Source organism: Rhinatrema bivittatum, chromosome 11 (genome assembly GCF_901001135.1).
Source record: "Rhinatrema bivittatum chromosome 11, aRhiBiv1.1, whole genome shotgun sequence".
Classification (NCBI taxonomy): Eukaryota; Metazoa; Chordata; class Amphibia; order Gymnophiona; family Rhinatrematidae; genus Rhinatrema; species Rhinatrema bivittatum.
In genome coordinates this window covers 23,125,863-23,140,141 of record NC_042625.1, presented here as the reverse complement: position 1 = coordinate 23,140,141, position 14,279 = coordinate 23,125,863, and the positions used below count along the sequence as shown (strand labels likewise).

General features: G+C 58.9%; 1 protein-coding gene across 3 annotated transcripts in view; it reads right to left on the bottom strand.

Moving 5' to 3' along the window:
• The window catches only part of RAD9B (RAD9 checkpoint clamp component B), a 255,439-nt gene that overhangs the window by 197,725 nt on the left and 43,435 nt on the right, over window positions 1–14,279 (bottom strand). For all 3 annotated transcript variants that reach the window (XM_029572041.1, XM_029572043.1, XM_029572042.1), the window contains exon 3: window positions 13,830–13,979. In XM_029572041.1, the coding sequence (XP_029427901.1) occupies window positions 13,830–13,979 (150 nt within the window). The remainder of the gene's footprint in view (window positions 1–13,829; window positions 13,980–14,279) is intronic.

Below are 14,279 nucleotides of genomic sequence, written 5' to 3'. Positions count from 1 at the left end.
TATAACAGATTGCTAACTCTGTACGGAGATTCATAACAGATTGTTAACTCCTCCCTCTTGAGATGTCATTCACAACCAGCTTGCTATCTCCTCCCCTTCATAGGAGTTTAACCATCACAGATAGCTAGCTCCTCCCTCCAGAGGAGCTCGCTCATAACAAGATTGCTAACTCCTCCTACAACAGGAGCAGATTCCTAACAAAATGCTAACTCCCTAGCAGGTTCCTAACAGCAGGTAAGAACCAATTTTCCTTTCCTGTTCATACTCCAGATCAGACCAGACAAGTGGGATGTACCCAAGCCCCTCTATACTGGGTAGGAACTTGAAAGACCTGCGCTCAACACACTCTCCACAAATGCAGACTCCTCCAGCGTCTGTACATCCAAATGGTAATGTTTGGTAAAAGTGTGAAGTGAAGACCATGTCGCTACTCAACAAATTTCCTGTGGAGAAATCAGTTGACACTTTACCCAGGTTGCCTGCATCCTGTTGCTGAGGTGGCCTGAGGTGGAGTTGGCGTTACCCATGGGGAAGCCCCCACGGGTCCCCACCGTCGGGAGGCGGAGCTGAATGGGAAGCGGAGGCTGACTGGAACTTCGCCAATACCAGCCCTCGTTCCCCGCAGGTTGAGCCCTTGGGTACCAGGGCCGGCTGGTCTTAGGCGGGCCTCCGCATGGTTGATCCTGGAGAGAGCATACGAGGCAAGGTGCCAGTAAGCAGCGGAGACACAGAGTCCAACAGAGCTAGGTTGAAGACTAGGCCTGGTTCCAGAACTCCGGACAGGCTGAGGCAGGCAAGCAGTAGGAACAGGTTAAGTCCGGGCTTGTAGGTAGGCAAGAGCCTAAGAAAGGCCAAGTCCAAGGCAGTCAGCTGGAGGCAGGGTCAGGTTCAAGCTGGAGTCAGGGCAGGCGGCTGGAGACAAGGTCAGGTTCAAGCAAGGGTCAAAGCCAGGGAATCTGTCCAATGGGTAGTCAGGAATCAGGAAGATGGAACTGGAACAGGAACACGAAGACTGGAACTAAGTCGGATACAGGAACAGGAACACGAGCGAGCAGCAACTAAGCACACGACAGGAAGTATGGAAACCTGTTGCCAAGGCAAAGACAGAATGGCGGAGCCTGCCTTAAATAGTAAGGCCTGGAGACATCATCATCCGGGGCCGCAGGTAGGTTTCCTGCCGCGGCCCCTTTAAAGTCAGAGAAGGTGCGTGCGTGCGTGTGCGCCTAAGGTGGACAGACTAGAACTAGGTGATGGTGGTGTCTCCCCTCGACGCACATGGGGAGAACCGGCTGGGACCGGAGGAGGCTGCGGAGCTGCCGGAGGAGCCTGGTGTCCCCCTGAAGTGGTAAAGGAAGTTGAAATTCCTCCAACAGCGGATTCCAATGGGATAAAAGCACCCTCTGAAGGGATTGCATGTCAGCAAAGGCCCATGGAACTAACTCCAGTGTAGATGCCATAGAACCCAGGACCTGCAAATAGTCCCAGTCTCTGGGAACCAAAATCTGCAGAAGTTGGAGCACCTGAGCCTAAAACTTGATTACCCTCTCCGTGGTCAGGAACACCTTCCCGACTCAGGTATCAAACCACACTCCCAGATACTCCGACTGGGATGACTCCAAATGACTCTTTGCTAGATTCACCACCCAGCCCAACGAGCGCAGCAGTTGCATGACCTGTCAAAACGATTGCCGACACTCCACTTCCAACTTTGCTGTAATGAGCCAATTGTCCAGGAAAGGGTGCACCAAGATACCTTCCCTCCTGAGTGCTGCTGCCATTTCCACCATTACCTTCGTGAACATTCGGAAAGGTCCGAAACTGGAAATGCTCTCCTATTACTATTTTTATGATTGTTTTTCTTGTTTTTTTTTACAAAATTTAATGTATTTTATTTTCTTTTTATGTTTTTTTATGTTATTATTTTAAGAAACATTGTTAACCGGTGTGAAGGTATGTACCAACACCGGTATAGAAAAACTAACTAAATAACATAAATAAATAAATAAATAGTACCATGAACTTTAGGAATCTCTGATGACTGGCTCTTATGGGAATGTGGAGATAGGCCTTCATCAAATCCAGAGGCCAGAAACTCCCCCTTGCGCAGCGCTATCACCATCTGCAGTGTCTTCATCTGAAAGTGCAGCACCCAGAGCGCCACAGATTGAAGATGGGTCGAAAAGTCCCTTCTTTCTTGGGAACAGGGAACCACAAAATACACTCTTCCTCATCCTCGCTCCTGAGGGGGAACCGAAACAATTGCGTGCAGGCACTGCAACAGCTGTAAAGTGTCCCGCAACTCCTCCCGCTTGGCTAGGGAGACACAGCGGGAAATCACATAGGCTTCCCTGAGCGGGTTAAAAAATTCTAAGGCGTAGCCGTCTCTTACCAGCTCCAGAACCCATTGGTCTGACGTGATTCTGGTCCACTCCTCGTAAACCAGGGACAGTCTCCCTCCGATGGCTTCCAAAGAGGAGCAGACCAGCTTGCCTTCATTGGCCAACCTTACCTCTTCTGGCCCCCTAGCTGGCCTCTTCATGGGGGGACCTATGCTGCTCCCAAAAGGACTGCTGCCTACCCAAGCCCTGCTTCTGTGCTTTAGGCAAAGAACCTCTGCTTGACTGAAATGTCCTTACATCTCGAAAACGAGTGTGTATGGGAAAGGTCTTCTTGCCGATCTTCTTAACCTCGGGTAATTTATTTCCCTTCATCTCCCCCAAACTGCTTCATCAGCTGCTCCAGATCCTCACTGAGCAATAGCTTCCCTTTACAGGGGAGGTTATATAGCTATGCTTTAGAATACACATCAACCGACCAATTTCGCAACCACAGGAGTCTCTGTGCTGCCACTGCAGAAATCATATTTCTGGCAGACGTCAGGACCATGTCGTATAGGGCATCGGCCACATAGGCCACTTCCACCTCCTCCTCCCCATGCCTTAAATAGGAACAGGAAGTCCAAATGCAGCCAAGCAAGCCTCAGGAACAGCTAGGCCTCCCAGGCCCCTGTTGCATTCTGGGTCCCTGGAGTTCTCCTCCATCCACCCTGCTACTGCTACTGCTGCTGCTGTTACTGCTTCCTACCTCTCTGCCTGGACCTCTCACCACCATCTGGCTAGGCAGAATTGCTGCAGGACCTCCACCAGCCCTCCACCGGGACAGCCATCATCAGGCCTGCAAGGCCCCTAAGACCTCACCTAGGGCTAGGGCCAGGGCCAGGGCCAGCACCTGCCTTCCCTCCCCTTCACACACACAAGTGCTGCAGCACTTCCCCTTTCCTTCTGTGTTGTTTTTTAGGTTAGTTTATCCTTCCCCTCCCTGTTTATTTTCTTACTCACCTCCTCTCCCCCCCCCCCTTTCTTGTTTTCTCCCCAGGTGCTGCTCCCCCCCTAACATCGGGAGGTCCTCCACCTGTCCCCCTGTGGCCAGCACCACAGGGGCTACAGGCCCTGCAGGCAGGCGAGCGGTCCCAGACCAGGAGGAAAGGAGGGAAGAGGTGGTTGGAGCCTCTCTTCTTGGGTTCCTTCCATCCTCCCCCTCCCCTTTCCTCTTACTTTATTAATTTTTGTTTACTTACTTAGGCTTGGTTGTTGTCTTCCCCTTTTAGTTGTCCTTGCTGTCCTGTTTTCCTTTTGTTCTTTGGGTTGTTTGCTGTTTGTTTGTTGGTTGGTTGGTTTGTTTGACTTCCTTTTGTTCTTCCCTTGCTGCAGGCACCTAGCTTGATTGCTTCATTGCAATCAGCTGCCTGCAGCTACCTGCCCCACCCTTCCCACCTGCGGCTCCTAACCCTCCTTAGTTTGTTCTTTGAGTTTTGTTTTTCTTCTCCCCCCCCCCTGTCAGCTACTTTTCTTTTTTTAAGCTGACCCCCCCTTCCTCTCCCTTAGGCCTGAGTTTACACCCCCCCCCCCCCAGGCCATTTAGGTTTTTCTTTTAGTTTTTCCTTTTTGCCCCCCCCCCCTTCTTATTTTTTTGGCTCAAGTTGCCTTAACTCCCTTTTTCTTTCTCCCCCCCCCCCCCCCTCTCCTCTGTCAGCTACTTTTATTTTTGAGCTGACCCCCCTCCCTCTCCCTTAGGCCTGAGTTTTACCCCCCTAAGGCCATTTAGGTTTTTCCTTTAATTTTTTCCCTTTTTATTTTTTTTTTGGCTCAAGTTGCCTTAGCTCCCTTTTTTTTTCTCCCCCCCTAGGGCCCAAGGTTTTTAGGACTCTTAGGGTTTATTTTTATTTTGTTCCCTTTCCTTCCCTACCCTTTAGTTAGGTTCTGGTTCCCCCCCTCCCCTCTTCTTCTTGCTGTTTTGTGTCTTATTTTTTGTTACCTGCCTTTGTCTTTTTTCCTTTTTGGTTTTGTTGTCCCCTCTTTGTCTTCAACATGGCCTCTGTCTCTGCTACTGTTCCTCCTGCTTCCACTGCCCTCCCCCCCCCCTTGGGAGTGGCAGAGAGCGTGCTCGCTCCTTTTTCACCCTCCCGGGCAGAAGTGGCAAACCCTCCCGCCCCCGCTCGCTCCCTCCCCTCGCCCCACCCTTCCTCGGGGGCCGATGCTCCTCCCCCCTCCAATCCATCTCCGCCGGCGGCACCGCAGGAGGGTGCGCCTCGGCACGCCGTCCCCGCCCACCCCTCTCGTCTCTTAGGGGTGGCGGCCAGTGTGCTGGCCCCATTTTCGCCTTCCCAGGCAGAAGTGGGGAACCCTCCTGCCCCCGCGCCCGCCCGCCCCTCCTCGGAGGTTGGAGCTCCGCCCCCTCCCGTCCCCCCCCTTCCGGCGATGATCGAAAAGGAGGCCGCCTCGCAAGTCATCACCGCCGCCCTCTCTCGCCTTATGGGGGTGGCGGCGTGCGTCCTCGCCCTGCTGTCGCCTCCCCGGGTAGAGGGGGACGGCCCTCCTGCCCCCGCCGCCACCGGTTCCCTTCCCCCGCCCCGTCCCTCTCCGGAGGTTGACGTTCCTCCCCCTCCCCCTCGGGCGTCAGCCGCAGGCGCGATACCCGCCGGCAAGAGGGCGAGGAAGGTGAAGCACATCGCCTCGCCCCTCCCCTCTTCCGGAGGCTCCCTGGCGGCCACGCCTACCCCCTTCCCCTTCACCCCCATTAGCGAGCTCGTGGCGGAGGACGGGACCATCATCGCCCCCCTCCCCTCTTGGGCAAAAGGCAACCCGTTTCCTCCCCCGCGGGTCGAACCCGCTGCTCTTCCTCCTTCTCCTCTGCCGCAGAGGGCGGCGAGCGTCACCTCGCGGTGGGCCAAGGCGACTGCTGCCGCGATCGCCGTGACTGCCGCGTCCGCCGCCCTTCCTGCGGCGCCCCTTCCTTTCCCCCTCGCCACCGCGGCCGTTAACACCAGCGGTTCCTCCGCCCCGGCCATCGCCTCGACCGACCCTACGACCTCTGGGGGCCCCGCGACGCCTCCACCCGCCACCCCCCTTCCCCGTCCCGTAGCAGCTCAGGCCAGCTACGCCGCCGTCACCGCGGTGAAGGGATCGAGCGCCGGAGGGCGGCCCGCCCCGCCCCGCCGTTGGATCCTTATTCCTCGGTGGCGGCGGGCTCCTCCGGCCTCACCATGCGGCACGGCCTGCGCTGCCAAGAGCTGGTCACCTCCGACCCCCTCCGCTTTTCGGCCGCCCTGGCCAAGCTGGTCGGGCCTACGGAGGTCGTGGCGGCGGGGAGAATGTACGGGAAGGTCGTGCTGTTCGTCCGGTCCCTCGCCTCGGTGCACAAAGCCGTGGTCGAGGGGCTGGTCGTCGAGGGGGTGTACCACGCGGTGGAGCCCATCGTGGGGCAAGGGACGCGGGTAGTGTTTTCCAACGTCCCGCCCCACATCCCGGTCGCCCTCCTCCAGCTCCAATTCGGTGTCCTGGGGGCCTTCACCACCCCCGTCACGGCCATCCCGGCGGGACACCGGGAGCGGGAGCTGCGGCACGTGTCTTCCTACCGTCGGCAGGCGTGGATACGTCTGTCAGCGGAGGTGATGCGGGCCGAGGGGTGGCGTTTTATCACCTTTCAGGGGGTGCCTTTTAAAATCTATTGGTCGGCGGAGGGCTCTATGGGCCAGCGTGGCTGCAGGCTGGGGCATTCTTTTCAGGAGTGCCCCGGCCACCTCTCCCAGCTTTCAGGGTGGGAGAGGGCGGCGGCGTGACCCTCCGCCACCGACGCACCCCCTGACGCTGCCACCCCTCGTAAGGCCGAAGCCGCGGCTCCCTCGAGGGCGTCCACCCGGGGCGGGACCACGACGCCCGCGTCTGCCCCTACCCGAGATCGACAGGGCTCCACCGCCACCGCGGCATCCGCCGTTACCATCGCCGCACCCCCTCAGCCGGCCGCCGCCAACGTTCTCCCCGTCGCGGACCAGCCACGACCTGACGAGCCCGACCCCGAGGCCCTTCTCCCCGTGACCGCGCCGCTCTCCTCCAGGCAGCGACGCAAGAGGGAGAGGGCCTGCGCCAGGGCCGAAAGGGCGGCTGCCCCCACGGGCGGGGGTCTCGATGTTCCATCTGGTGACCAGCAAGGGGTCGCCGATCCCCCGGTCCCTCCCGCAGTTGCCCCTGGGCCGTGGCCCACCGATGTTGTCATCCCAGAGCCCCCTGTTGAGGGGAGCTCTGAGGCCCCAGTTATTATCATAGATCAGGGAGAGGACGAGGCGAGGGGGACGGGCCCCGTAGATGGGGACTTAGGGCTGGCCCCCGCCTCCGACTCCGCGCCTCCCCCATCTCCCGCCTGTTTCGTGGAGGTGGTCGACCGCGAGGACGACGAGGCGGCCTCGTCTCTCCCACTGGTCAGCGAGGACTGTGTGGGCGTGCTGGAGGAGATGGAGGTGTTGCCCACGCCTCCTCTGCCCGCTCCCCAGTCGGAGCGCGCCGGCGCCTCCGCTCTTTTGACCAAGAAGCGGAGGAAGCTCACGCGGGGAGAGGCCCCGGGCGACGATCCTCGGGCCGCCCCCTCCTCGGACGAGGAGGGGCTCGACCCGGGAGCGAAGCCGGCCCTCTCCCTGTCACCCCCGACAGCTAGCTTAGCGGAACCCCGCCCTGCCCGCGAGGTGCCCGAGGCACCCCCTCCTTCTCTCCCGAGTCCATCGCCGGTCGACGAAGCGGTTGTCGTCGCCGCGGAGGCCGTGGGCGAGGGGGACGGGCCCTCGGAGCCTCGGCCTGGTCTTCCGGGCGGGGAGCCAGAGTCGGCCCCGGGGATTAGCCCTGAGGCCCCGGAAAGCGGGATCTCCCCAGATGGCGGGGAAAACACCGGGGACCCGTCGGGCGGGCTCCAGGTGGGATCCAAGGGTTAGGGACAGGTAGTATCATCCCCGCCCTTCCCTGTGGGAGGTATTTTGACTGCCTCCCCGGAAGCCCGCTCTCCCCAGTCCCCGGTACAAGCACCCCTGCCGCCTCCGCCCCCTCCTGGTAAGCAGGAGGCGGGTGAGCCCCCACCGCTGCTGCCGCCCCCGACCAGGAAGCCCCCTCCGCCGACCCCCACCGAGCCTGACGTCTCCATCGTGGTCCCCCCTCCTGTCCAGACGGAGAGGGACGGCTCGGTGGGCGAGGCGGAGGAACCTCGGACCGTGGAGGTGTTGCCCCCTAAACCCCCTCCTATTGTCCTTCCCACCCCGACTCCGCGGGTGGTGGGGCCGGTCGAGCTTCCGCCTCCGGAAGGGGCCCCGTCTCGGCAGGGTCCCGACCGGGCCGCGGGGCCCTCCGGCCTGCCCCTGACGGAGCTTCTGTCTGGCCTTCTCCACCCCCTTCCTCCCTCCCTCCCCTTCCTCTCCCCCTCTCTCTGAACTGGAGGAGGGGGAGGTCCTCTCCCTTCCGCCTCCGTCCTCTTCTCCCCCTTCGGAACGGGTCGCCCTCGGGCCCGCTCTGTCGAGTTCCTTTCCCGTTCCCCAGACCCCTCTCCCTTCCGTTCCTACCCCTCTCACTCCCCTCCTCTCTCCCATCCCCTCCCTTCTTTCTTTAGTTCGCCCTCCCTATCCCTCTTTCCCTGCCCCGGGTGGCCCGGCACCCGTCAGTGCGGGCCAACGCCCTGCGGGGGGGTGGGAGGGAGGGTGAGCGCGGTCGTTCGTCCTCCTCCAGGAGGAACCGCCGGAAGAGTTCTCGTTCCCGGAGGGCTTGTTCCGAAGTTCGAGGACCAGGTCCCGGTCTCCTCCGGGGCCAGGACTTGGGGGATCTGACGACGCAAGGGGGAGGGGAAGAGGGGTGAGTGTGAATGGGCGAGCGGCCGAGGAAAGAGGGCCGCGCGTCGACATGAGACACGCCGGCCTCTCGACCCCCGCTCTCCCCCGCAGACGGCTCTGACCCCTTCCGCGATGGAGGTAGGTCTGCGCTCACAACTGTTGGGGAGGGGGACGTGGGGCGGGCGGCTGCACCGCTCCTCGGCCGTCCCCCTGCCCTGGCGAGGAGAGGTTTTCATCGGTCACGACCGCTCGTGCTCGCTTCAGCCGGCTCTGTGATGGGGCCGGTCGTGCGCGTGATACCCGAAACCCCCTCTTGACAGAGAATGGCTTTCACGTTCTGCACCTTTAACGCCAACGGCTGCCAGACCGGGTTCCGCAAGCACTGAGTACTTTCCGCCCTTAAGCGCGGCGGGTACTCAGTGATCTTTTTACAGGAAACCCATACCACTCCAGCCGCCGAAGCGTCCTGGCGACTGGAGTGGGACGGCGAGATGGCCTTCAGTCACGACTCGGGAGTGGCTGGCGGGGTGGCCGTCTTGATTTCGCGGGTCTCGCAGACAGAGGTGCTGAGCGTCGAGGCTGTCATGCTGGGCAGGATACTGCACGTGAGGCTACGCTTAGAGGGAAGCTGCACGGTGAATTGCGTTAAGTGTACGCCCCTTGCGGCTCGGCCGAACAAACGGTATTCTTTCGTCAGTTGTCCGACCTCTTGGACTCCGACGAGGAAGTGGTGCTCGGGGGGGATTTTAACGTCACCCTCGGCCCACTCTATCGGGGGGGTGTACGTGAGTTCTCCGGCGCACAGGCGACCCTTCGGGAGGCCGTCCTGCGCGGCGGTTTGGCGGATGTCTGGCGTGAGCAGCACCCGGACGCCTGCTCCGGCTTCACCTTCGTGAGGGTGGTCAGAGAGCGTGTGTGTCACTCCCGCATCGACCAGTGGTATCTGTCCCGTTGGCTGATGCACCGGGCCACGGAGTGTACGGTGGAGCCGGCCACCCTCTCGGATCACCATATGGTGGTCCTGAGGGTCGTGCTCAGCCCCGCACAGCCCAGGTCGACCCACTGGCACTTCAACAACTCGCTCCTCGAGGACGACGAGTTGGTGGCGGCGGTGCAGGAGTTCTGGGTGGACTGGCGCTGCCGGGAGGCGGACTTTGCTTCTCTCGCTCAGTGGTGGGATGTGGGCAAGGTCTGTCTCCGGGTTCTCTGTCAAGAACGTGCCAGGGGCGTCAATGCCGAAGAGCGCCTTGCCATCCGTCGCCTCTCGGGGGAGGTGATGGAGTTGGAAGGGCGCCTCGGCGACGCTCGGGGACCAGGAGGCGGACCGGCTGTGCTTCTCGAGTACGAGGAGAAGAAGTTGGCCCTGCGCCACCTCGAAGAGCGACGAGGACGCGGGGCCTATGTGAGGTCGCGTGTCCAGATCCTGCGGGAGATGGACCGCGGCACACCCTTCTTCTATGGCCTGGAGAAGCGGAGGGGTAACCGGAAGCAGATAGTGTGCCTGCTGGCTGCCGACGGGACCCCCTTCGACGAACCGAGTAAGATCAGGGCGGAGGTCTGTGATTTCTATGAGGCTCTCTTTTCCCCAGACCCGATCGATCCAAACGCTTGTCAAACCCTATGGGAGGGGCTGCCGGCGGTGAGTGAGGTCAGCCGAGCCTGGCTCGACCTACCCTTGGGCCTGGGAGACCTCATCGAGGCTCTGGGCCACTTGCCGAGAGGGAAGTCCCCCGGCATCGACGGGCTCACCGCCGAGTTCGTCTCTTTCTTTTTTGACGTCTTAGGGCCCGATCTCCTGCGGGTCCTAAACGAAGCCCTCGAGACGGGGTGCCTGCCCCTTTCTTGTAGGCGAGCAGTGCTCACCCTCCTGCCCAAGAAGGGGGACCCGCGCTGCCTCAAGAACTGGCGCCCCGTCTCCCTGCTCTGCACGGATTATAAGATTCTGGCCAAGGCGCTCTCCCTGCGGCTAGCTTCCGTGCTGACGCAGGTGATTCACCCTGACCAGACCTACACGATCCCCGGACGCACTATTTTTGATAACATCTTTTTGGTCCGGGATCTGATTCATCACGCTCGTAGGTCTGGTCTGTCGGCGGCCTTTTTGTCCCTCGATCAGGAGAAGGCCTTCGACAGGGTAAATCACGATTATCTCATGGGTACTTTGCGAGCGTTCGGTTTTGGACCCGGGTTCGTGGGGTACCTCCGCCTCTTGTACTTGAGAACGGAGTGTCTGGTTAAAGTCAACTGGTCCCTGGCGGTGCCCCTGGCGTTCGGGCGGGGAGTGCGTCAGGGGTGTCCCCTCTCGGGTCAACTCTACGCGCTGGCCATCGAACCGTTCCTGTGTCTTCTGCGCAGGCGGCTCGTCGGTCTGGTGCTGCGAGAGCCCGAGTTGCGGATCACCCTTTCGACCTATGCCGATGACGTGCTCCTGGCGGTACAGGACCCGCTTGACCGACAGAGGGTGCGTGACTGCCAGCAGGTCTATTTCGCAGCCTCATCCGCTAAGGTCAACTGGGACAAAAGCTCCGGCCTCTTGGTAGGGCCGCAGGGGGTGGACGCCCATCTCCCTGCCCTGTCGTGGGGCAGGGAGACCCTTAAGTATCTCGGCGTCCACCTGTCCGTCGCGGATGCCACCGCCTCCGTTAACTGGAGCGAGCTCGGAGAGAAGCTTGAAGCTCGCCTCGGGGCGCGGAGGGGTCTGCTGCATCTGGTGTCATTCCGGGGTCGGGCCTTGGTGGTGAATCAGCTGCTGGCGAGCATGCTGTACCACCGCCTTGAGTCCGCCCCCCGGAGTTCCTTGCTTGTGCTCAAAGGAAACTGCTGGACTTCTTTTGGGGCGGTGGGAAGCACTGGGTCTCCGCCGGGGTCCTGGCTCTCCCGTCGGGAGAGGGCGGTCATGGGCTAGTGTGCCTGAGAAGTCAGGTGCACACCTTCCGTCTACAGGCCCTGCAGAGATACCTGTACGCGGACCCCACTCCGCGATGGCGCCCGCTGACGACCCATTTTTTGCGCCAGACGGGCAACCTGCGGTACGACTGGCAGCTGTTGGTCCTCGACCCGAGCGGCTTCACCCCCAAGAGGCTCTCGCGGCTGCCGGGATTCTACCGAGAGATGCTGAAGGCTTGGATGCTGCTGGGACTGACCAGGGGGTTGCCGAGCAGGCCGGGCGAACTCCTGGGGGAGCCCCTCCTGCATAACCGCGCTCTCGGTTTGTTGGGGCTGGAGGAGAACGTCAGCCTGTGATGCTACCTGGTCTGCGCTCAGGTGACCAAGGTCGGGGATATGCTAGATGCCCCGCCTCAAGTCGTCTGCCACATTCTCAAGTTTGTGCCCGATGCTCTCCGTCTTCTAGCGAGAGTCGTGAGTGAGGTGGGCCCGCTGCAGCCCGGGGCTCCCCACCCGACTGCACCCCCGGCGCTGATTATAGGGCCTAGGTTTGCCGAGGACGGCGGGCCCCCTCATAGAGCTGACGTTCCTCCTTGCGCCCACAGTCTTAGCAGGCTGTGGGAACTGCCCGTAGCAGACTTCCGGACCATGTCCCGGAGGGTCCTGGGCCGGCTGGTGCTACATACCGTGCATCGCCTCGCCCTCGCTCCGAGGCCCGACACTCCCTGGCGGGAGGTGTTGCCGCCGAGGAGCGGGGACGGGAGCGGGCCTCGCTGGGGATCGTTCTATTCTGAGCTGATCCCCGGCTACGAAGGGGACCGCTCCTGGAGGTTGGTGCATGGGGCCGTGGCCACCGGCCGGTTCAAGGCGCGGGTTTTCCGGGAGGATCCCCCCTGTCCGTTCGGCTGCGGGCAGGAGGAGGACCTTTTCCACCTGGGGCTTCAGTGCCCCAGGCTCACCCCCTTCCTGTCCTTTTTGAATGGTTTATTTTTGGGGTTTTGGTTACATTTCACCCCGCACCACCTCATTTACGGGCGCGCACTTAGGAGGGGGCCTCTGCGCCAAAGGGACGCCTTGGTCAACTATCTCCTGTCCACCGCCAGATCCTCAGTCTGGCGGTCGCGGCAAGAGATGTTGACCGAGGGCCGGTCCCTGGAGTGCGAGGTCCTCTTCCGTTCGACGGTGCGCGCCCGGCTGAAAGCGGAGCACTTCTGTGCATTGTCCGCCGGGCGGGTAGAGGAGTTTACCCGCAGGTGGGCAGTGGACTGAGTGCTCCCCTCCCCTCCCTCCCCTTTTTGAGTTAATCCCTTTGATTTGAGTTTTTTCTGTTATAGTTCTGTTTTGTTTCTGTGCACTTTTTGGGTGTCCCTTTCCCCCTTTGTTTTTATACCTTTCCTCCCCTCACCCCCCGCTAAGGATCAAAGTGGTGGGGGTGAGGGGGCCCCTTCCCCCCCCCTCCCTTCCTTGGTCCCGATCAGGATCCCTTCCCTTTTCTAATCGGTGACCCCTCCCCTTCCCTGCCCCATCCCCCGCCCCTCTTAAGAGGCACTTGGAGGCAGGTAAGTGGATGCACACTCTGTTTGGACATGAGTAGTCCTGGGTTTTAGGCCACAAGTTTTCTTGTGGCCCTTTGTTAAGGTTTCCCCTTTCCCTGCTCTTCTATTTATATTAGTCTCAGGCGCCTCTCTATGGGGCGCCTGAGAACTGTTGTTTTCCTTTTTATTTATAGACTTCCCCTTTTTTGTTTCTTTTCGGGGGCAGAGTGGTCTTGCGGCCACTCTCGCCTCCTCTCTAGTCTTAATAGTCCCTCCCCTCCCCTTTTATTTTTTATTAGTCCCAGGCGCCCTCCCCAGGGGACGCCTGGGAATTTGTTTCTTTTTTCGGAGACAGAGTGGTCTTATGGCCACTCCTGCCTCCGCCCTAGTCTTAATTAGTCTCCCTCCCCTCCCTTATTATTTCTATTAGTCCCAGGCACCCTCTCTAGGGGGTGCCTGGGAATTGGTGTCTTCATATTTTGTTTACGGTTCCTTTCTTTTTGTTGTTTCTTTTGGGGGCGAAGCGGTCTTAAGACCACTCCTGCCTCCTCTCTAGTCTTTTATGGTCCCCCTTCCCTCCCTTACTGTTTGTTTTTGTCTCAGGCACCTTCTTTCGGGGGTGCCTGGGAACCGTTGTTTCTTAATTTTGTTATTGTCTCTTGTTTTGTTATCAAACTACCCTTCTTTTGTTTGTCTTTTTCGGGGGGGGGGAGTGGCCTTCGGCCACTCTCACCTCCTCCTCACCATGCCTTAAATAGGAACAGGAAATCCAAACGCAGCCAAGCAAGCCACAGGCAGGCTTCAGGAACAGCTAGGCCTCCCAGGCCCTGGAGCACATCCTGGATGTTACACAGGCGAGGCCCTGGCTTCAAAGCGGCCTCCAGTGGAAGGTGAGATACCACCTGTAGCGCAGCAACAGGGGGGATCGTAACACTGAATATGGCTAATTATCCCTAGTCTGTTTAAATGCACCCCTAAAGGTGTATAAACCTATTTTTACATAGCACTATACTCTGTCCCTTTTTCCAGGGTGCCTGTGCAACCTGACAGCTCAGTAGGAGGCCTAAAGGCAGCCAGGAGTTCAGCACCGCAAATACAATTATAAAAGAAAATAGCTGATAGATATCTTCTGCCTTTCTGAAGCTATTATCCAAAGTAAGATGCCCATCCCTATCAAAGTGGTTCTATGCATGTAAAATACTATAAGAATGAAGTTGTTTCAGATTCTCTTTAATTGAAAGACCAAAGCTGTTGTTACAGATATTTACCTTCATTGGAAATTTACATTTGAAGTGCAACTGTACATCTCCTTGACCTGGTTCATGAATGGTCACCCTGCTGTAGTGCTGAAAAAACATACATGAGAAGAAGACACAGGCATAGGCTGACCTGGAAGAATTCACTGATCTCAGAGCAAGCTACAAACAAAATGAAAAAAAAAAAGGTATAAATAAAACATTCCATTAACTTGATTCATCACTTAGATCATATAATATTAGTTACAACCAACTGTGTATATATATATATATAGAGAGAGAGAGAGAGAGAAAGAAAAGGAAATACAGAGCTATTCCAAAATCTGTAAAACTTACCTAGCTACCTGACCAAATCAAACACTGCCATAATTTCCAGCCCAATGGTATAAATATGAAAAGTAGGTGTAATCTCAGTAAAGTTGCTTATGTTTTATCTTATATGCTGGTAATATACTGGTTTTA